The following is a 21,296-nucleotide window of genomic DNA, read 5'->3' on the forward strand; positions in this document are numbered from 1 at the left end:
ATAAAAAGCATGTTATGTCGAAAAACACAAAAGTATTTTTCAGCATTGTGTAAAATATTATACATGTTTGAAGTTAGTTTTGGCTGGCCATCTAATTGTTTGTTGAAAACAAATTCTTAGAGGAAGCAGTTGAATTATTTGTCGCTGTCATTATTATAGCGACCCCCGTGTTAGGAGGGGGTACTGCACGACGGTGTATTGTTATCACGTACAGAGAACTATGTGGTGATTGCACTTCACGGTTATTACTACAGAGGGCGCTGTAGCTGAACCCACATAGAAGTCGAGCCGGTGGCGGCTAGCAGGCAGCTCAGAGCGGGACCCTTGAAAACAAAAACAATTCGGTGGCTTCCCTTTTTGAGTCCGGGTGTCACTGCAATTCAGCATGAAGTTCATGTCCTCTTTATTTAACGCTGGTTGCCAGTGTTTAGCGGTTTAGCCAGAGAGGTACCGAGGAGTCAGAATCAGGATTCAAAACAAAATGCCTCCGAAGAAGCAGCATCTCAAGCCGACTGCAGCCAACGTCTCCAGCTCTTTGGACCTAGAGTCTGAGGACATCAGCTTGGAGACTACCGTGCCCACCACCGAGGATGTTTCCTCGTCCGACGAGCAGCGGAACGGCTCCCAGAAGGTGACCCGTCAGCTGATCGAGAGGAAGGAGCTGCTGCACAACATCCAGCTGCTTAAAATTGAGCTATCTCAGAAGAATCTCATCATAGACAACATGAAGGCCGATCATATGTCAAAGGTAGACTTGGGGTGGGAAATGGGGACAGTGTTTCTGTAGACATCTGGGTGTAACTTTTCCCCTGGTTAGGAGAAAAACGACCTTGTACTGCAGCATCATTGTTGCAGTAATAGTTTTGTGATTGAATTCAAGCGTCTATAATAAAATATCTGGTGTTTCAGATTGAGGAGTTGGAGGAGAGGCTGAATGACGCCCTGCATCAGAAACAAGTGTTGGTCCTAAGACTGGATAACCAGCTGAAACTTACTCAGGAGGAGAACAGGTGAGAAAGGACACAACCAAAGCAGGGGTTTCATGACTAGTTATATTTTCCGAGACATAAACACTTAAATTGAAGTCTTTATGTGTGCATATAAAGCAGCACTCTTATAGACGTGGTCCTTGCCCCCGTATCTCATTGTATTACATCACACAAGGATGTTGTGTCTGCCCTGTGCCCTTTGTAGCATCAGTGTCATGTTTGGGAACAAGAAATGCATATACAGCTCAGGCTATTGAGCAGTATTTTCAACAAGGCAAAGTTGACATGGTTTTGACACGTGCAGTGCGTGAAAAATTGATACAGTATGTCCAGTGGTTGATAATTGATATATCAGTTATCTGTGCACTGCACGTGTCCAAACCATGTCAACCTTGCCTTTCTAACTTTGTATACAAACTGCTTAGAAGATTGATGGATGCAGTGAAAGAGAATATGCGTGTTATGCATGTTAAAGTACACAATTATGTGTGCTTGAACATGCATAAGCAGAGCTTCTATAGTGCATTGTAATGTAATTTTTACCTAATAAAACTACATATACCCTCCGTCCCATCATTTAGCTGCTGAGGTCAAATGTCAACTTTGTTAAAAAAAGGCTATCATCACCAGGAAGCAGCAGGCTCTGCGTAAGCAGGAGATGGAGGCCATCCTGCTCAGGCAGCAGCAGCTTGAGGAGACTAACCGACAGCTGTGTGAGAAGGCTGGAGAACTGAGGAGGTCTCTCAGGGATCTGGACCTCTCCCAGGACAGATACCAGGAGCTTCGTGGTCTTCCTGAGGACAAAATATCTATACAGGAATATGTAGCTGTGAGTATGAGGTGGTCTTCTACTGGTCATTAGAAAGGACAACATATAAAGAAATCAAGAAACAAGGTGATGTTTTCTTTGTGCTGTGTCCCTAGATGCGTTTCTATGAGGTAGTGACCCCTCTGCGGGCCCAGCTGGTTGAGCTTAGTCTGAAGAACAGCAGTGTGACAGAAGAGCTGGATATGCACAGAACCAAGATGAAGACACTGATTGAGGTAAAACACACAAACCCAACCTAGCAGCACTTGTGCAAAGTGTTCACATAATCGTTTGCGTAGCATATCAAACACTTGTTCTTTTTTGTCTTTATTTTCTCTTGTTATGTTTAAAGAAACATACTTGAAACACTCAGACTTTGAGTCACTTGTTTAGGAAATGTAAAAACAAAGATTGCAGATGGTCAAGATGTGCTAAAAGCATCAATAGTAGTGACATTTCAGTGGTCATGTTAAAAACTGCAGTGTTGAGAATGATATTGGTGTGAGTTAAACAAAAACAGTACAGTCAATACAACTACCAGACACCCCGTAGGCATGCATGACACAATGATGAGAAAATGCTGTGTCATGCTGACAGCCGGGTTATAATATGCCAAAAAAATGTCATGAATTCAGACTCGGGCTGCTGGAGGGATGTTGGCTAAACAGTTTTCACCCTAAGGAGGTGAATGTGAGAACGCAAATGTCTGACACAGTCGGACCAGACATGCTGGTATTTAACTTGACGGTTCCATAGTAAAAAGTTGGCATGCTGTTGCTTTGTTACAGATTGTAAATAGCACAGGTAATATTTCTGTACTGCATTACTGAGTGGATATCATGTGTGCTTCCGCATGTGCACTATCCAAACAGCATGCTTGTATTACCCACACAGAGTACTAACAGTAGTGTGGATGTCTTAAAAGCAGACTATTTCCTTGTGTTCGGAACATCTGAGAATGGGAAAACTGTGCAAAATATCCTGTCCTAATTCTCTTCTTGGCAAGAGATGCTTTAAGATGAAAATGCCACAGGGCATCTAAACATTGCTGTGTGACAGGTGATTTTACTTTTTTTTTTTTTTTGAATGTAGACATCCCGCACCCTGAAGAACACACAAGCCAATACATGCTAGTGCACATATTCTAATTCCTCTAGCTCACTAAAAACTAAGGCCTTTTTATCAGTTGCTCCTACATTGAGTGCCTGGACTGGATTTTTCCTGAAATCCTAATCTTTCAGTTTTTCATTATTAATTATTCCTTCCGTCCATTATTCCTTCCAGTGTCCAAGGAATACTAGTAGCAGAATTCCTAGTATTTCTTTCGGATGCCTTATTTTCTTGGCAAGGTCTCGGTTTGTGATTTGGAGACGTCTGGCTGTAAAATTGCACATCACCTCGTGCTGAATGCAGGAATGTGTCTTATCGCATCTAATAATAATAATGCTAATAATGATGATGATAATGCTAATAATAATAATAATAATAGTAGTAGATAAGGTCCTTCTTGTATTATCAGTATTGTCTTTTCTGTGCATGTGTCCTCAAAGAGCTACGAGGAAGAGCGGCGGTTGCGTACAGAGCTGGAGATGAGGAGCCAGAGATTGACCTTAGAACTGGCTGACACCAAACAGCAGATCCAAGATGGCGACTACCGCAGAGAAAACTACCCAAACATCAAACGGTGTGTTTGCTTATGTGACATTTGCTAATCAGAGGTCAGCTTATGAGCTTTCTATATTTCCTCTGAAGGCCACAGTACATATTTTAGGCTCTGTCCTTGTCCCAGAAACACAATTTTTAAACAGTACATGGGGAAAAAAATGCAGAACTGTATTGTAGGTTTAAGAGCAGCCCGCTGCTTTTTCGTCTATAACAGTAATGAAAAAACACATTATAAATTGGACTACTGTGACTCAGATCCTTTGAAAACCAGTACATTGTAACATTTGATACTGGCGTTGAAACGCTTAATGGACCGTCTGGCGTAACAGCATGTCTGTAATAAATGTGGTGGAAAAGTAGGACGCCAGGAGCCTTTATGTTTTATTTAAAAAAGGAAAACCAGCCGTCAGTTTTTGTTTGCTATCATTTTAAATGGCCTGTAAATGGTAAATGGCCTGTATTTATATAGCGCTTTACTAGTCCCTAAGGACCCCAAAGCGCTTTACACATCCAGTCATCCACCCATTCACGCACACATTCACACACTGGTGATGGTAAGCTACAATGTAACCACAGCCACCACTGACAGAGGCGAGGCTGCCGGACACTGGCGCCACCGGGCCCTCTGACCGTGTCAGGTAAAGTGTCTTGCCCAAGGACACAACGACTGAGACTGTCCAAGCTGGGGCTTGAACCGGCAACCTTCCGATTACAAGGCGAACTCCCAACTCTTGAGCCACGATCACCCGTTAATTACTTTAATATTATGTAATGTTTCAAAGAGCAGCATTTCACTATGATATTATCTAAAACTGGAAACAGCAAGCTCCAAACCATTTTCCCCTCAGAAACAAGAAATAGGAGATGATGAATTTAAACTTACCTTTATATTTAAATTTTGAACTTGTAAGTTTAAATTTGTGTCCACCCCTGATGTTGTGTTTTATAGAGAGCGCGACAACTTTGAAGCAGAGCTGAAGGAGTTAAAGAGGAGATACGAGGCCGTAGACTTGTCTCACGCCGCAGTGACCAGAGAAAGGGACACACTCAGCAAAGAGGTGCATCACACAGATTCTTTCCTCGTAATACCCTCTAAATCTTTCTTTCATGGTTCTGTGGTAATATTTTTTTTAAATGTATTCTTCCTTTGTGTCCTCCAGGTGGCAACATTGCAACAATCAGTGACACTCCTGCAGAAGGACAAGGAGTACCTGCACAGGCAGAATGTGGAACTCAGTGTTCGCTGTGCACATGAAGAAGACCGCCTGGAGAGATTGCAGGTTCAGACAGTTCATCGGCAAAATGCTTATAGTAACACAAGAAGTCCCCGTGTGATTTGCTTTCACTTTTCTTTCTCCTTTTTTTGACCAGGTACAATTAGAAGACACTAAAAAAGCCAGGGAAGACGCCTATGAAAAATATGTAGCATCCAGGTTCGACTTTGCTGTTTTTGTTCTTTTATGCTTCTCATAAGAAGCCACTATTCTAGTGCTTTGATATGGAAGAAGTAAGCTGTGCAAGTATTATAATAGTCAATAAAAATTAGATGATGATGCGTATCTGCCAGCTGTATTCTGATCTCAGTTCTTATGACCTCACCCACATGAAGAAAGCTTCTGCGTATAATGCTCTGTTCATTTAAAAAAAACCCTTTTTTAAAATCTTCTTTTCTCTACAGAGACCACTACAAGTCAGAATATGAGAGCAAATTAAGAGAGGAGTTGGAGAACATCAGGCTGAAAACAAGTCAGGAGATAGACAACCTGCAGAGAACCTCCAGGGAGATGTATGAGAGGGAAAACAGGTATCGGCGTCTTTTAGTATAACTGCTGAAAACTGTGAATATCAGGGGTGCTGTTTAAACCAAGTAAAGTCAAACATCATTCATTACTCATTAAGAGTCAGTGAGTGGTTTATAATTACAAATTGAAGCATTGCAGGGGAAAGAGACTGGTGACTCAATGATGTTGTGGTTTACAAATTCACCTAAAAAGCAAAAGATCCCCGGGAGGAGGAGGAGAAACAAGAAGGACATCAAGCATAAAAGTTTGCATTGTTAAAATATGTAGAGCTACTTGTGGTGAATTAGCAAAAAGTAGATTAATTGTGCACCCACTACACTTGGTCTTTTTATTTTTCATCACTTATCTAACATAGAATAAAGCGAATTTCGCAGTAAACTTCACCCTGATCCTTTGTGAGCATGTAAGTTGTGTGATTATATACCTATTCGTGTCAACTTGATGTTTCTTTTCTTTTCTTTATATTTACATGTTCAAAAAAAGGTCAGTAAAATAACATAACATTTGTCTGTTACTGTATTTACTTGTGCCTACACAGATATTTAAGAGAAGAAAGAGCTGTTACAATGTTACAATGTAACAGTACCTCAAAAACTCATTGCTTTCCACAGGGATGAGAGTGTCTTTCAACTGTGTGCGTGTGTGTGTTTGATCAGGAACTTGCGCGAGGCCAGAGACAGCGCGGTGCTGGAGAGAGACCGAGCAGTGGCTGCTGAGAGAGACGCCCAGTCCAGATATGACCAACTGCTGGAGCAGTGAGTTTTATCATCTGTCACATGCTTAAAGCGCAACACTGACATGTTTTTTTTTTTTTCTTTTTTCCTGTCACTCCATGTCATGCACAGAAGTCAGAAGTCTCCCTTTAGGTCATTTCTAGCCAAGAAGATAAGTGGAAGTTATTTTATTGATTATTAATAAAATTCTCTCAGTCTTAATTTAATTAAAAACAAAGAGAGAGAGAGTGCTAAAAAAAAGTAAGTGGGAAAATGGGACTGTCTATGCACCTTGTTAAATGCATGTTAGGGGTAACTTCTTTTATTTTTTTTGTATAAACTAGATTTTTAATGCGGTTCAAAATGGGAGGTTTTAAATAACATAAACTGGTAGTATAGAATAAATATCAAAATTTTTATCTGTGCAAGCAGTGATATAATGAGTACAAATTCTTAGTTACAATTGAAAATACCACACATGAAAGTTGGAAAAAAGTGCTTGGTCACATGATTACATACTTTAGACTACCAAAATCTGTTTTTGTTTCCAGCTGCATGAGAAAGATTCATTAATGTGACAGGTAGCGTCGTGGTTAGTTAACAGCTTCCAACGTTGGCAACTTAAGAAACTCCACCTGAGGGTAACTGAGGGCATCTGGAACGACTCTTTGTTGTCGTTGTTAACCATGAAATATTTGGAACCCATTCGCATAATTCATTGTATTTTGTGTTTGTGTTTGCGTGTGTTTGTGTGTAGAAGACTAGCCAAAGAAGCCAAACTACCGTAGTTTGATTAATAAAGCCAGCTTGATTGCTGTGCTTTTTTTAAAGATTAAGTTCTCACCGTGTTTCTTTTGTTTCTTTTAAAGCTGTGAGCTTGTACTTGCTTTGACGCTGACATGCGAGCCACTGGCCGCCTGTCATTAGCAAATGTTGTGGGCGCGGCAGGACTTTGGTGGCTGTGGTTTACCATCTCTTACTAAAGATCACATGAAGGCTTTGCTGTAGCAGAGAGATCAAAAGGTTGCTCGGAAGTCAGTTTACTTTATAAAAAGAGGTCCTAAGCAGCCAGTGTCTTGGCCTGTAAGAGCTGAAACAGCACAGGTAAAAAGCAAAATGAGGCACCGATTATTTGATGGCACTGACGATATTTGCTGAGGAAATAAGATGAGATTTTGAAATTGCTATTAAGAGAAAGTGAGTTTAGTAATCAAGTTTTGTTGCCTTTTAATGTTTAAACTATGTGGGTTTTTTCAGATTTTGTAGGTTTTAAAAAAAAAATGAAGCTGTTTTTCTATTATTTTTTTCCTTTTCCACCCTCCTTCTGAGTGATTAGTGTCTGACCAGCTAGTCTCTATCTGTGCTCCAGGCCATAGAGGCCATCTCGGTATAGCCTGGAAAGGTGCCTCTGGGCCACAGCCTTGTAAGAAGTTTTAAAAATTGCATGAAAATTGCTATAGAAATATTGTGAGCCCTGATGAACACACCAGCACATAAATACTTAAGGTGTAAGATTTCTTTTTTATTGGAGGTAGCATTTCAGTCGTCCTAGTGTGTTGTGCCTTATTTCTGCTGTGTACGTACTTATGTCATTAGTCACATGGTATGTGTCTTTGCACCTGATTTCTCAAGACTCCCTTTGAAGCCACATTTTAAAACTAACAATTATTTAGGTGGAGATATTTCTTTCTGCACCATCAAGAATTCTAATTTCTCATGTCATAAATCTTTATTTTTTCACTTTAAGTGTCTCTGCAACACACAAACAGAGCCACTTACACAGCAGCAGCAGCAGCGGCAGTAGTAGTGTCCCAGTCCTGGGTTACTACTACATGCCATGCATTTCTCTACATCCAAACCACCAGCTGTTAGTCTTTCCATACACACACACACACACACACACACACACACACACACACACACACACACACACACACACACACACACACACACACACACACACACACACACACACACACACACACACACACACACACATATGCACAAAGTCACTTCACTCTCCCTTGGACTCTCTCTACAGCGATCACATTCCCTCTCTACATCACATCGCAAGCCAGCAATGACAGATGCTAGCCTCAAGCCCTTAACCCCTAACCCCACGCATGCCCCTATTTTTGGGGCAAAGAATGAGGGTGAGAAGCCTGAAATGGCGTCAGTTAATTTAAGCCTAAAGGGCCAGCTTGAACCATAGCGATCCGATTGTCCGAAACAAAGGCAAAGTGTTGAGCACAGTTTTTTCCGTTTTCACCTTCCTGACAGACTTGAGTGTCACGTACTCTTATTTGTCACTGTCATAAATTTGCCATTTAAAAGCACAAGAATAAACGCAGCTAATGACAGCCTTCCGGAAGGGTAGCATTGTTTTCCGAAGAAATTTTTACTTCTTTGCTTCCATATTGCGGCCACGATGAATAAAAGAAGGCATAAAATGTCCACCATGTGTACACGTCTATCACTGTGAGCACATAGCTCAGGCCTGCGCACTATGGATGATGAAATCTTATCAGGTCAGCTGTAATCGAGAGTTATTAATATTATCCAACCAACCTCCACGACTTGATGGGGTCTGTGTGTGCATGCTCGAACACTGCCTAGGGAGGAGAAGTGAGCTTGAAACTGTTGTCTGCTCGTGTTGTACTTTAAAGGCTGCAGAAAAATTGTTTGGCCTTTTTTAATTAGTCACGAAAAAATTTAGTTTATAATTTCTCTCGAGCGGGAAGTTATATCTTCAAGTTATTTTTCTTACTCATCTAACAGACTTACACATGCTGCTCGATTCATCAGGATCCATTTGCTGTTTCAGCCTGATAAATGACTGGAAAGATTAAAATAACCAACCAGTTTGTTATGTCTTTGCATTTACATGCATAGAAAATTGGATCAAAATAAAAATAAAAGCACCTCTGTCTTTATATTCTATATCCGACATTAACTGCAGGGCGCTTTCGGTCCCTTTGTTCTTGTCTAATTGGTTAGGTTAAATGAAAAAACCTTTTACTGGTGCCAACTTAATCACTGTAGATGGAACAAAATCAAAAACTGCTGCAAGCACAACTGAAGAAATGGTGCACTGTAACACGCAAACTTCCTGCTTAATGACTTTGTGTAGCGGTGTAGGTGCAAATTGAACTTCATTTCACAATAGTGTACAATGGGGAAGTATACCAACTGACAGCTTCTTTGCCAGTTTCCAAAGGAGCATGCTTTTAAGACATTTACCGCAAAATGTAATTGAGTCCCTGTTGCGGAAGAAGTTGCAGCATTTGTTTAAAACCACCGGGCATGCCTGAGCTCAACCACCAGCCTACACCTGAGTTTACCTTTTGTGTGAGAAGCACACTGTGCTCCTTTATTATCTAGTCCACATTTTCTCTTTGTACCAAAACATGTTGTAACATTTAAAAAAAAAAATACAAAAATTATCTTTAATATCTAGTGAGGTGTGTGACTTTATCTCCATCTTTTCTTACTCTAGGTTCCGTCAGCTCCAGCTGGGTACAGACAGCCGGGTGGCAGAACTATCCAACCAGGCCAAGCTGCACTCTTTTGAAGCTGAGCGTGCTAATATGGTCAAGGATGAGATGGCTAAAGCCCTAGCTCAGTGTCAGCTGGAGTGTGAGAAACAGCAGAAGAAACTAGAGGTACTCAGACATAAAATGATGGGATACCCGATTACTAGTGTGTTTGTTTTGCTTTCTGCTTGAGTTAATGTTACAGGTTGTTTGAAGTTATTCGTATTAGTAATTAGTAATTAGTGCATCCTGCTGAGGTCTGTGGAGCATTCATTACAGAGAGTAGCACACAACTTAAAAATTCTCTCAATCTTCTTATTTAATTCAAGATTACCTTAGGCTGATTGTCACCTTGAACACTTCTTTGATAATAAAGTTGGTGCTTCTAGTCTACTCCTAATTATCAGTCAGTCAAAAATGATCTGTTTGGCACAGACGGGAGAAACGTTGCCCACAAACATACGATGTTATTATTACAACTGAATATGCACAACTGAAGCCTAAAATCAAGTCCGTCCATAGTACTTAAAAATTAACACGGCTATCCGTCTTCATAAATCGCCCCAGTGGCTTAATTTTTATTTGTGTCCAATGAATCAAGCGTACTTATGAAAGAAGTACACTAAGTGCAATTAGTCCTTGATGTCTGGATGCACCTCTCATCACATCACGTGTTCATAAAAGGAGAAAAATGCTTAATATATATATATTTTTTTAAATTAACGCTGTGATTGCAAGGCTTGCTTTATGTCTCCGTCTGATCTTTCTTTTCTCCTGATCTATTTTTCGAGTAAATGTTGAAAAATAATAAAAGAAAAATGGTAAAAGGAAACAATTTCTAATAAGTTAATCCAAAAACAAAGTTTATGTAATCATGTATGTAATGGGAACAAAAGTATACCCTACGTCTCAAGATATTACTCCATTATCCATCATTTGATTACGATGGTGGAACATTCATTCTGATTAAAAGTCCGTGTAACGCTGTAGTTCACCGTTGATTAAATCAAATGGGAAAAATCAGTTTAAAATTTTCATTATCCCTTTAAGGTATTTATCAGTGCTGTAATTACGCCGTCTTCTCTTTTTAGTTAATTACTATCTAGCCATTATCTTATTTATCTTGTCATTATCTTATAAGCTGTATTATGCATGTGTTTCATTATGCATCTGCACATGAACTGAGGAATTGTGGAGAGACACACTCAGAGGGGTATGTAAGTGAAGGAACTCTATGTTTAATCTGAACGATAACAATATTGACCTGTGGCTTCAGTATATAAATAATGTTTAGGTACTTCTCCACAACTTCCCAGAAAAGTGTACTGTGATTATAAAGACAAGCGTCAAATAGTTCCTAGCTTCCTCTTTTTGCATTGGACATTGCATCTTTGTCACACTTACATGTTTCAGATCCTCAAACAAATTTTCTTTTAAACAAACATAACCCAAGTAAATACAAAATGTAGTTTTTAAATTATGATTTTATTTAGTCGGGGGGGAAAGAGTTAAACATACCTGGCCCTATCTGAAAAAATTATTGTCCTGCCTTTTTAAGTTGCTAATTAACTGTGAGAAAATTAACCACATTTATTTTGGAAAGCTAAGTTTAATTTCACTAACCACACCCAGGCCTGATTCCTGCCAGACCTCTTGAATCAAGAAATCACATGCCACCATCTAAAAAAGCTCAAGAAGAGATGAGAAATAATGTCATTGTCATCTTTCAGTCTGTAAAAGATTTAAAAAGCAATTTCCAAGGCAAGGCTTTGGAACTTCAGTGAACCATGGTGAGATCTATTAATTACAAACAGAGAACCTTCCCAGGAGTGGCCGTCCTACCAAATACTCTAAGAGTGCATCAATGACTCATCCAGGAGGACACAAAAGAACTGCGGACCTCATGTGTCTCAGTTAGGGTCAGCGTTCGTGATTCAACAGTAAGAAAGAGACTGGGAAAAATGGCCATGGGAGACTTCCGAGGAGAAAACTACTGTCGACCAAAAAGAACACAAAGGCTCATTTCATATTTGCCTAAAAACATCTTGATGATCTGTTGATGAAGACTTTTAGGAAAATTCTATGGACTTATGAGGGAAAACTTTCTGGAAGATTTGTGTCTCATAACACAAGTAACACAGCATTTCATAAAAGGAACATCATACAAACCGTGAAACGTGGAGCGGGTGGTGGTGGTGGTGTAGTGTGATGGCCAACTGGTGGAACCGCGAAGCTCTCTACCGCCTCTGAATGGCTACAAAACAAAGCAAAATGAAGGTTTTTGGAGTGACCGAGTCAAAAGCCCACATTTAAATCCAATTAAGATGCCTTGGAATGACCTTAAGCAGGCCATTCATGCATGAAAACCCACCTGTTTGGCTGAATTAAAATTTCTGAAAGTGTGGGCCAAAATTCCTGCACAGCAACGTGTAAGACTATTTCCAAGTTACTGCAATTCTTGCTTCCAAGAAAGGCACAGCCAGTTATTAGGTTAGGTTTAGATAGCTGTTTTCCTGTAACAAATGACATTAAAACCTGGCTGTCTTTTTCAAATACTAAAATTTGTTTCATAGTCTGAAACATGTAAGTGTGTCAAATATGTAAATGTACTTGTTCCCTACAAGCCTGTTGTTACGATGAATTTCTGCCTGCAACCATATATGAAACCTACAAGTAAAATATGGGCTCAATTGTGCAGCAAACTGTCTGTGTGGTAGTATGAGCATCAAACTGAGTTTGGTAAAACAGCATAGGCAAGAAGCAAAATAAGCAAAAAAGCACTCATCCAATTCCGGAAATTCTTACCCCTCAGCTGTAAAAGTTTGATGGGGTATTGTCGTAACCTTGCTGGCTGGGTGGGCGGTTTAGACACTCAAGTTAACTTAGAAACGAGGTGACTTCTCATCTCAATGAACTTGAACTCAGGGTCAAGATCAGAGGTCAACCTTTTGGAAAATCGCCTCAAATTTATACGATAGGTGTCTCTACTAGGAGGCTGAGGCATAGCATTTTACATTTATATAAACTTGGCAGTATCAAAAGATTTCAAAGCCTTGTGTGTGTCCAGGGTTACCTTAACATTTATTAACCATTTTATCTTTATATAGCGAAAGGTTTTTTGCTACTATGTTAGTTTGGGGTGGTGGGGAAAAATAAATAAATCAATAAAAAGTATTGGGATATTTTGCATGGTGATTTTTGTAGCTATACAGAGAGACCAAATATCAATATTATATAAAATTATTTTAAATACTCTGGGAATTCTAGAAGCAAGAGGGCTCATATCATGAGTTTTAATGCTGAGATTAGAATTTATATTAAATCGCCTCCATCAAAAAAACATCCCACACTTGGATAGCTTGACATGGCAATGTTGCCATCAGTGCGAATGACTCTCTGTCAGTAAGCACGACACATGGGGACTCGAGTCAACTCTTGTGGCAGTTGCACAGGTCATACGCAGCAGGTTTATGACAGGATTTACTGATAGCGTTGGCATGTTTGACAACCTCATTTTACAGCAAAACATAACTGAAGTGAGATAACTTTTATCATTTTGGAAAAAGCTGATCTTGATAAACTATAACCCTGCGGACATAATTTGGAAACAAAGGTGTTAAAGTGCAACTAAGAACAATAGTTTTGAACATTATTGTCTGTCTCTCTGTCTCTCCTCCTGCTGCTAAGCTCCTCACTCAGGAGTTTTACAGGCTACAAACTTCCTCAGAGAGGCGGGTAGCAGAGCTGCAGACTCAGAACGCTGAGCAGGCGTCTCGCCTGGAAACGTATGAAAAGCTCGAGCAAGAGCTGGACCAGGTCACCATGCAAGCTGCCGAAAGTAAGAGTATAGCATTAGCTCTGTGGAAACAGCTACTTTAAACACATATCTGTGAAATCAGACAGACAAAATCAAACAAATGCACTCAACTGGAACCTAACATTGGAAAATGTGTGTAATACAAATTACATAATAATCTTATTTGGGTAAGATGGGAGATTGACATAGAAAGATGGCAAAAAAATCTTAATACAGTTTTATCTTTTGATCTTTTTAAATGCCTGAGCTTAGCAGGAAAAGAAAACAAACCACATGTTTGTACCTGTTTATCTTAACAGCCCCGCAGACATACTCTAATTCCAGTTGTACCATTATCTCTTGCCAGTTGAGAGTGAAGAAGAGGCAGAGAGGGTGTTGTTCTCATATGGCTATGGGGCAAATGTTCCTACAACGGCCAAAAGAAGACTAAAACAGAGGTATAGTACATGAAGCATTTCACTGCATTTCAAGCAAAGGATGCAACAAAAATGTTGGTCTTTTAAGGTTTTGCATCCTGCATAAGATTTGCAAAACATATTTTGAGTGTTTAAAGAAATGCATCATTTATATTGTCATATATTCTTTTCCTTTGTATTTGATTTTGAATTTTGCCCTTTATGTTGCAATACTGGTAAACAATTTGCTGTGTATGCGTTAAATGTGACACATATCGTGCATCTTTGCGGCTTTCTTCTTTGGCGGTCATCTACACGGTGTCTTTTGCTTTGTGAACTAAACAGTTGTTTAACAGTAACTCCTTAGAAATACCAAGCTAGAACATCTGGGCATGTTTCCACTTAAAGTCTTTTATTTGATTTTTATCTCCAGCATGTGCAGCCAAAAGGCTAAATTAATCTCATTGCCTAGCAGCAGACTCTAGAAGATGCATTGTGTAAATACACACTAGTGTAATCTTGTTGATTGAAATTCCCATAACTTTATGTGGCTGTTGTGCAGCGTTCACTTGGCCCGCAGGGTGCTGCAGCTCGAGAGGCAGAATACATCACTGAGGAGAGAGTTGGAAAGTCACAAGTCGCAGACGGGGCAGATATCCGAAGAGGTAAACACCTGAAACAATATCAAATTCCCTGGAGAACGTCATTACTATGAGAGTGGTACTTGTTAATTTCTAAGGAAAACAAACTTGAAACAACAACAACAAACTTCAAGTCAGTATCTGCAAACACTTGTTTTTCCGCCTTGACAAAACTCCTACAGCGACTCTGCTTAAATTTATTCCACTTTTTCTGTCAAAGTCACAATGATTTGCATATTCCCTCTTATTTTCCCCTTGTAACAAAAGAAAGTCATTACAAAGCCCAACCTTGATGGCTCCTCTCTCATCTCTATTTACCTCCTGACATTGTCACGACTGTGGTATAATCACTTCTCTCTGAAAGGCTGCCATTGGAGCCGTGACATTAGGTCACATCTTGAAGAATGGAAAAAATGATTTTAGCAGAGTGTGCGTGTGGGCAGTACTAAGCCAAAGTTTTAGGTACTTCACAAGGGTAAACATGACAGTGACCACAAATATATCCATAACGGTGAATCCTGATCTCAACGGCGCTGAATTTGCGTAAAGAGAAAGAAGCACCTGCCACAGGTTAAGTCCTCAGAAGTGGCGTGGCGAGTTTTCCTGGAAGACGTGCCAGATGTCTTTAAAAAATATGCACAAGTGAGCTTAGGAGGATTTTTATTTTTATTTTCTTCTTAACTACTGCGTAGTTGTGTAAGACTTTATTTGTGGTGTTATTTATTTCATATCATCCTCAGGGCCAAACTTTTGCACAGTAGTGAGTATCATCCAACCCACTTAGGGACACATTGTGATGGTCCCCTGCTTTTTTTCTGAATCTTCTGTCAACATTTAACAATGAAATTGTCAGATTCCACGTTTGAAGTCAAATGACGAAAATGGCAGGTTGTTTAAAAACAAACAGCATGCATTGCAGACTTTGTATGAGAAGAATGGGAAGTTAGTCATAATACCTGTCAAACGTTGTTGATACAGCGGGAAAGTATTGCCAAAAACCATGACAGCCATTGAGCTTTTGTTGCGTTTGGCAGACTGTGTATGAGTGTGCAACACTGAAGCTTTAAGTTTGGGTGTGTGAATTCTCTCTGTATACAAATGTGTATGTAAAGTCACGTGTCTGCCACTCGTGCACTAATGGGAAATTTTATCCAGAAAGATTTGTAATTATAAGCCTGATAGCTCTGTCAGCCAAATGTGCTTGTGTTTTCCTTTCTTTTCTTCTTCTTTCTCCTCACTCATTATTATAAACTCAATGAGAGGAGAGGTTGTGCAAGCCAGAATGGGCAGGATTTAAATAAGCCAACCATTCAACTGTCAGCTGTGATCAACTGGCATTCATCTGGAATAACTTATGATTCACTGAGTATACAAGAAAAGAAGAAGAAAAAATTATACTTCCTTTTCACTAGAAAGGCTCAGGGTGTTAACTGCTAAACCACCCACGCAAATGCCCTGACTAACTAACGATTGTCCTTAGCCTCCACCCAGTTCTACTCACTATCGGCCAGTTGTAAAAGCTGTTTAATGTTTAACACCCATACTTTATCTAGTGTTCAGCAGATTTTAAGAACAATACCAACTGATGGATATGTTTTTGTTTTTTTTTATAAAAAGCTTGAAGTTTAGATATGCCTTCATAAAAACTCACTTTTATGCAAGTTTCTCCTGATGAGATCAGAGATGCCATGACTGTAGATCTTGCATCATTCAGAAATATTTGCCAATGTTTTAGTTGATATTATTTTATAATATCAACTAAAACCAGTTTCTAAAGAGAATTACTTAACTGGTGTGACATTAGTTTATCAATTACTGTGCACTGTACTGAGCCACCGCTAATTTCTTTATATTTTGCTTCTAAGCTGTCAGACGTTCTTGTAATATCTTTTGGGTTTTTTTATAAATTGATTTTCACTACTAGTTTTCTGAAGGTCGTTTTTTTTCTCATTTTTGTGGAAATTGGCTGCTTTTTCACTCTTTTTCCATCAAGTCATCGTACCTGACCATTTCCAGGGGAATGTATTTGTTTAAGCCACTTAACACTGACCTATGAATCATTCAAGCATAATAACGGCTACTAACTTAAGGAATGAGGTAGTGTTGTGTCTACACATAGCAACTTTGCAAAGAACCTGTTTTAAATTGCATCTTTGAGCACTTTGTTACTAGCCGTGTGTTGTGAAAAACACATTTTTCTCATTTCTTTATTTGAATCTTTGAAAAATGCCGGAGATAACAGTTTGACAGACCCATGAAAAATTTACACAAGTCAAACGAAACATTACATAGGTGAAGTAATTGCTCTCTAACTACTCAGGTTAACACATACTTTGTTTTTTCCACAGTTGTTGGCCGCCAACCAGCTGTTACAGCAGACGCAGCAACCTTATAGTTACTTGATTGAGACGGTGAGACAAAAGGATGCACAGATCAGCATACTGAAGGAGCGTGTCACCTCACTTGAGGGCGATGTCAGGTATACATGCTGCATACTACATTAAAAAAAACAAACAGTCATTCACGACCTTTTCAACTGAAGGTTGTTCAGCCTTCTCTCCTTCTTGGAAAGCGTCCTTTGCTAATTTGTTTGGTTAAACTTTGCATCTTGTAAATCACTTGATACAATGGGGAGCCCATATCTCCCCACCCTTGGTTTATCTCTTCCTTATCATTATCTCCCAGTCTCATCTTTTGTCCCTTTCACACCTAGCCCATTACGTCTGTGCAAACCTGCATGTGTGCATGTAAGTCCCCACATGCGTGCATTTGCAGGTTCCTGGCAATGACCTAAATTGCTGTTGTGCCCTCTCTATTTTAGCCTGTCAAAAATGCAAATTGACAGACCGCAGGTTTTCTCTTGCTGTGCGCTACCACGGAGCGCTCACCAGGTGCAGGAACAAGAAGGGTTAAAAAAAAAAAAAAAGGTTAAGAAAAATGCTGTCAGACTTTCCCTGTCGGAAACATTTAAGTTTTCTCTGTGGGTCTGCAAGGTTAACCTGTTTGGCTGCAGATGCACAGCTCAGGAGAATTTTACGTGATGCACTGAAGTCCTGTTGCTTTTATCTGTATGAATGTGTGCAGGGGTTTTTTTTAGTAGTATTAACAGTTTGCTGATATTCCAAATTCTCCTACCTGAAATTGGCTTATCTCTGCTTATGAGACGTTTAAATCTTGCGAACAGTGGGGACGCTATCTGTTATTTGAAGATTTGCATGGTGATTTGCCTTAAACCACCTCCATTACAAGCCTCTGCTTGTATGTCTCGGAGCCTCGGGAAAGAACGTTTGAACTGCACTGTAGCGAGATAGAAATACTTTTCAAAGTCATCGCTTGTGTGTTTTGAATTTGTTGCCCATTGATAATCTTATCTAGCCTGTTTGTATTCTTAGTGCTGAGTACATTCTGGCTTTTTAGACCAAATGGCAGGCTTTTTGTTTATTTTTGCATACACAAATGAATGAATATTCAAATTACGATGCATACCACACCTTCACATCTGATCCTGTGTGTCCCATCCACCTGACGCTAAAGAGCAATAAAAAAAAAAACAAACTAAAACGCACTAAATCTGCTTCATGAAGCACATTAATATTACCGTTTCTGCAGTCTTTAAATATTTTTGTTCAAGACATGTTAATATTTTACTACATATACTTACCGAATAAATATTAAGTGTACCTTTTGTATTAACTAGAGATCTGCTCTATCTGTCTGTGTTTGAATATGACCTCAGTTCTCTGAGGAAAGAGCGGACCGCTCTGGAACAGGTGAAAAACAACATGGCCGCTGATCTGGAGCGACTTCTCAACCATCAAGAGGTACACAAAGGGACAGTGTTGGTTACTGGTTGTGTTTTGTTTGGTGTTTATGTGATTGTTAGCAATCAATTTGCTGAATGCTTTCTGATAATATGAAGATATAAAATATTCGTAAACTGAGTGGGTGGTACATTTATTCAAAGCTACATTGCTATTTATATTATCAGTTGTATGGAGTTTTTGTTGGAGCTTGTTTTTCAAACCCCACACAAATAGACTCCAGGGGGCTTAATTATAAGCTGCAGTGATATTTCAATAACACATCACTGTAAACATAAAAAAGCCAGAGTATTCTCTGAAAGTAAGGTCACAAAATGAAAAGTGAGAAACCTAGAAGGAAGAAAGAAAAGAAAGACTGGTTGGTTGGTTTCTTGGTTTCAAAGTGTTGGATCAACTTCATCATCACACAACTGACGTAAACACTAAAACCCTCAAACAGGAGTCACCTCTTCCAGCTCAGCATGTTGTTTTGTTCTGAAGTGCAGACAGAAATCTGGCAATTCTGAGCTCAAATCACAAGAGTTTACTTGTAGCTAAACCAGATTGTAAAGCAGGCTGTAATTTGATTACATCATCCGCTGCAGGGATGAGACACAATTTCTTTTTTCTTTCTCCTACAAGCTCATGACTTAAACCTCAGAGTTTTTTATTTTGTTTTTTTTTTTTGTGGCAATGTATGATTTAAAAACTAAAGAGATTATTTATTTTTTGTTATAGTACTTCCCAGTTTGCATGAATTTAATGACTAATGATTGCAGATCTAGTTTTCGGTGATGAGGTTTTGCAGCTGTGTTAGCTGCGACATCCACTGTATTGTCTGAGTGTATCTTGCTCCAGGTGGGTACCGTACCTGTTAACCCATGCTTCAGTGGAACAACACATATAAAGATTTAATATCTCTCTTTAATTATGGCCCCAACAGTCTTTAGTAAATATTTAGGAATTTTCCTTTATAATATCCTAGAGCTCAAGTTTTCTTTAAATAAATAAATAAATGAACACAAACCTAATTATAATTTAATCAGATAATTCACACATTTTTTTAACCTAAAAACAAAACGTTTGGTATTTTTGTCTGAAATTTAACGGTATTAATCAATTATAAGTAATAGCTGCTGATTAATTTAATGTTGATCTTCACACCGGAGAATTTAGTGCAGCGTCTTAATGATCGTAAGCACGCGTGCGCGTACACGCAGGAGTATGTTCCCAAGCAGGCCGTTTGCTGTATGAAGTATGTGCCCTGTCATAGACAGCTGTTCCTCAGCTTGGCTATTTGGGATGCCACTAGCGTGTGTGTGTGCTCTAGTGTGTGCGTGTGTGCTCGTGCGTGTGTGCGAGATGCCAGGGCTCATGTCCTCAGAGGTGATAAATAGAACCGTGAAATGGCCGAGAGTCCCCCTCTCTGCCCTGCTGCTGTTGCCGCTGCTGCCATCCCTGCAGACCCTTAGTGCAAGTCGTCCCATCGCTGGACTGTGTTTGGTTTCTTCTACCTGAATTCTTGAAAGCAAATGTTTCACGAAACATTAATAAAGATAAAAGAGAAGAATTACATTATTTTTTTTTGTTAAATCAAACAATTATATAGTTGAAATCTGTGGCCTTTTGGACTCTACACTCCCAGTAATTTCTCATACACTCCTTCATTTATTGTTTTACTCTTGTTTCCTCTTTTTTCTTTTATGAACTGTGCGGTTTTCCAGGAGTTGGCCATGATGAAGCAGGTCCTGATCAGCATGCGGTCCAGACAGGCAGACGCTCTAAACCTGTTGGAAACAGATAAAACTGGTATCAGGACTTCTGGATTGGGGAAAAAACAGCAGTCCAAAGGTATCAACAGGACAGCAGAAGAAGAATCACCAAACAAACCCAAACCCACTGTGTTTGTAAGTGACTGTTGTAGCACCACCCTTTTTATGAGTCACACCATGTGAACGTGCTTAGACACATGTTAGGACAAAGCAATAGAAATGAAAGGATGAATAGTTTTTAAAAAATCATTTAGTGAAATAGAAGTTTTTCAGTGAAGTTGGCTAACTGAGGATATGTTCTAGTATGTAGCCATGAGTCATGAGAAAGTCAAATAGATGAGAGTATATTAACAAATCTCTTTCACTTTTCATATTATTTCTTTCTCTTATTTTCATTTACAGACAAATAAAGAAGTTCCCGATTGGTACCAAAAGCAGAAGCAGAAATCCAAGTGACCGTTTGTGTCATGACTGGAGCTCAGGACTTTTGTTTTGTTTTTAACTTTTAGGTTTTGTCTAGACTTTTGTAAGTTACAGTTCATTTCATTGCTTGATTGCTTTTCAAATACAAAGGCACAAACAGTTTGAACTGTCTAAGCGTTTTGTTTTTCTCATCCTTTGTTAAATATTGTTCATGGGATAAATTATCTGTGTGCTGGTCCAGAGATATTACCTTCCACAGGGTACACATTCCAAGCTAACTGAAGGCCCAAAAATTCCTCTTTTTTGGCAGTGGCCTGTTTTATTAGGTCTGTCTATCATTATTTTCTCATCTTTTCCAAGTTTGCAGATACTGCTCGCTACAAACAACACTGCAGGAACCTTAGCCTTTGATTTGCACAAGCTGAGGTTCCTTAAATAGAGACATAGTAGACATAGCTTTATTATTTCTGACCATGTTCTTATCGGTGTCATATTAAATTTGGGCGGGCGGCTAATGCGAAACTGGTTTGTCCCTTTTCAGGAGTTTTGTTATCCTACATGTGATGTTAAAACTCCCATAAGAAGTAGTAATAGATCTGTGGAAAAGGTTTCATAAGCCTCAAGAGTAGAAAGGCTACAATACACTCAACTAAGAAAATATCAGAAAATCAGCTTTGGAAGAGAAAATGTCAGCCAGATGAACTTGAGATTAACCTTGATGGGTGTGAGGTAGGGTGGGGAAAGAATGAAAGGAGAAGGTTTGGACTGGATGTTAACCCGGCAAATACATTATCCTCAAAACACAGTGGAGATGAGTGATGGCATGGGTAGGCATAGCTTCTCAGTTCACTAAGGTAGTAGTGATCATTGATAATGCAACAGAAACAGCTGGATTAATCGTGAAGTATATGGTTTTTGCTGATATTCAGCTAAATGCA

At 39.3% G+C, this 21,296-nt stretch overlaps 1 protein-coding gene across 1 annotated transcript; it reads left to right on the forward strand.

Moving 5' to 3' along the window:
* The first annotated feature begins 212 nt into the window (after nucleotides 1-212).
* Nucleotides 213-20,511, forward strand: pibf1 (progesterone immunomodulatory binding factor 1). The gene is made up of 18 exons (XM_087850172.1): nucleotides 213-748; nucleotides 910-1,010; nucleotides 1,620-1,818; nucleotides 1,914-2,033; nucleotides 3,348-3,481; nucleotides 4,412-4,520; nucleotides 4,623-4,742; nucleotides 4,834-4,895; nucleotides 5,141-5,266; nucleotides 5,921-6,019; nucleotides 9,474-9,639; nucleotides 13,198-13,348; nucleotides 13,674-13,764; nucleotides 14,285-14,387; nucleotides 16,712-16,842; nucleotides 18,100-18,184; nucleotides 19,888-20,070; nucleotides 20,338-20,511. Exons 1-18 carry the CDS (start codon nucleotides 482-484, stop codon nucleotides 20,389-20,391), a joined length of 2,301 nt encoding a protein of 766 aa, XP_087706298.1. The 5' UTR covers nucleotides 213-481; the 3' UTR covers nucleotides 20,392-20,511.
* Nucleotides 20,512-21,296: the final 785 nt, after the last annotated feature.

This window comes from Neolamprologus brichardi, chromosome 13 (assembly GCF_056152115.1).
Source record: "Neolamprologus brichardi isolate AB-2024 chromosome 13, ASM5615211v1, whole genome shotgun sequence".
Taxonomy (NCBI): domain Eukaryota; kingdom Metazoa; phylum Chordata; class Actinopteri; order Cichliformes; family Cichlidae; genus Neolamprologus; species Neolamprologus brichardi.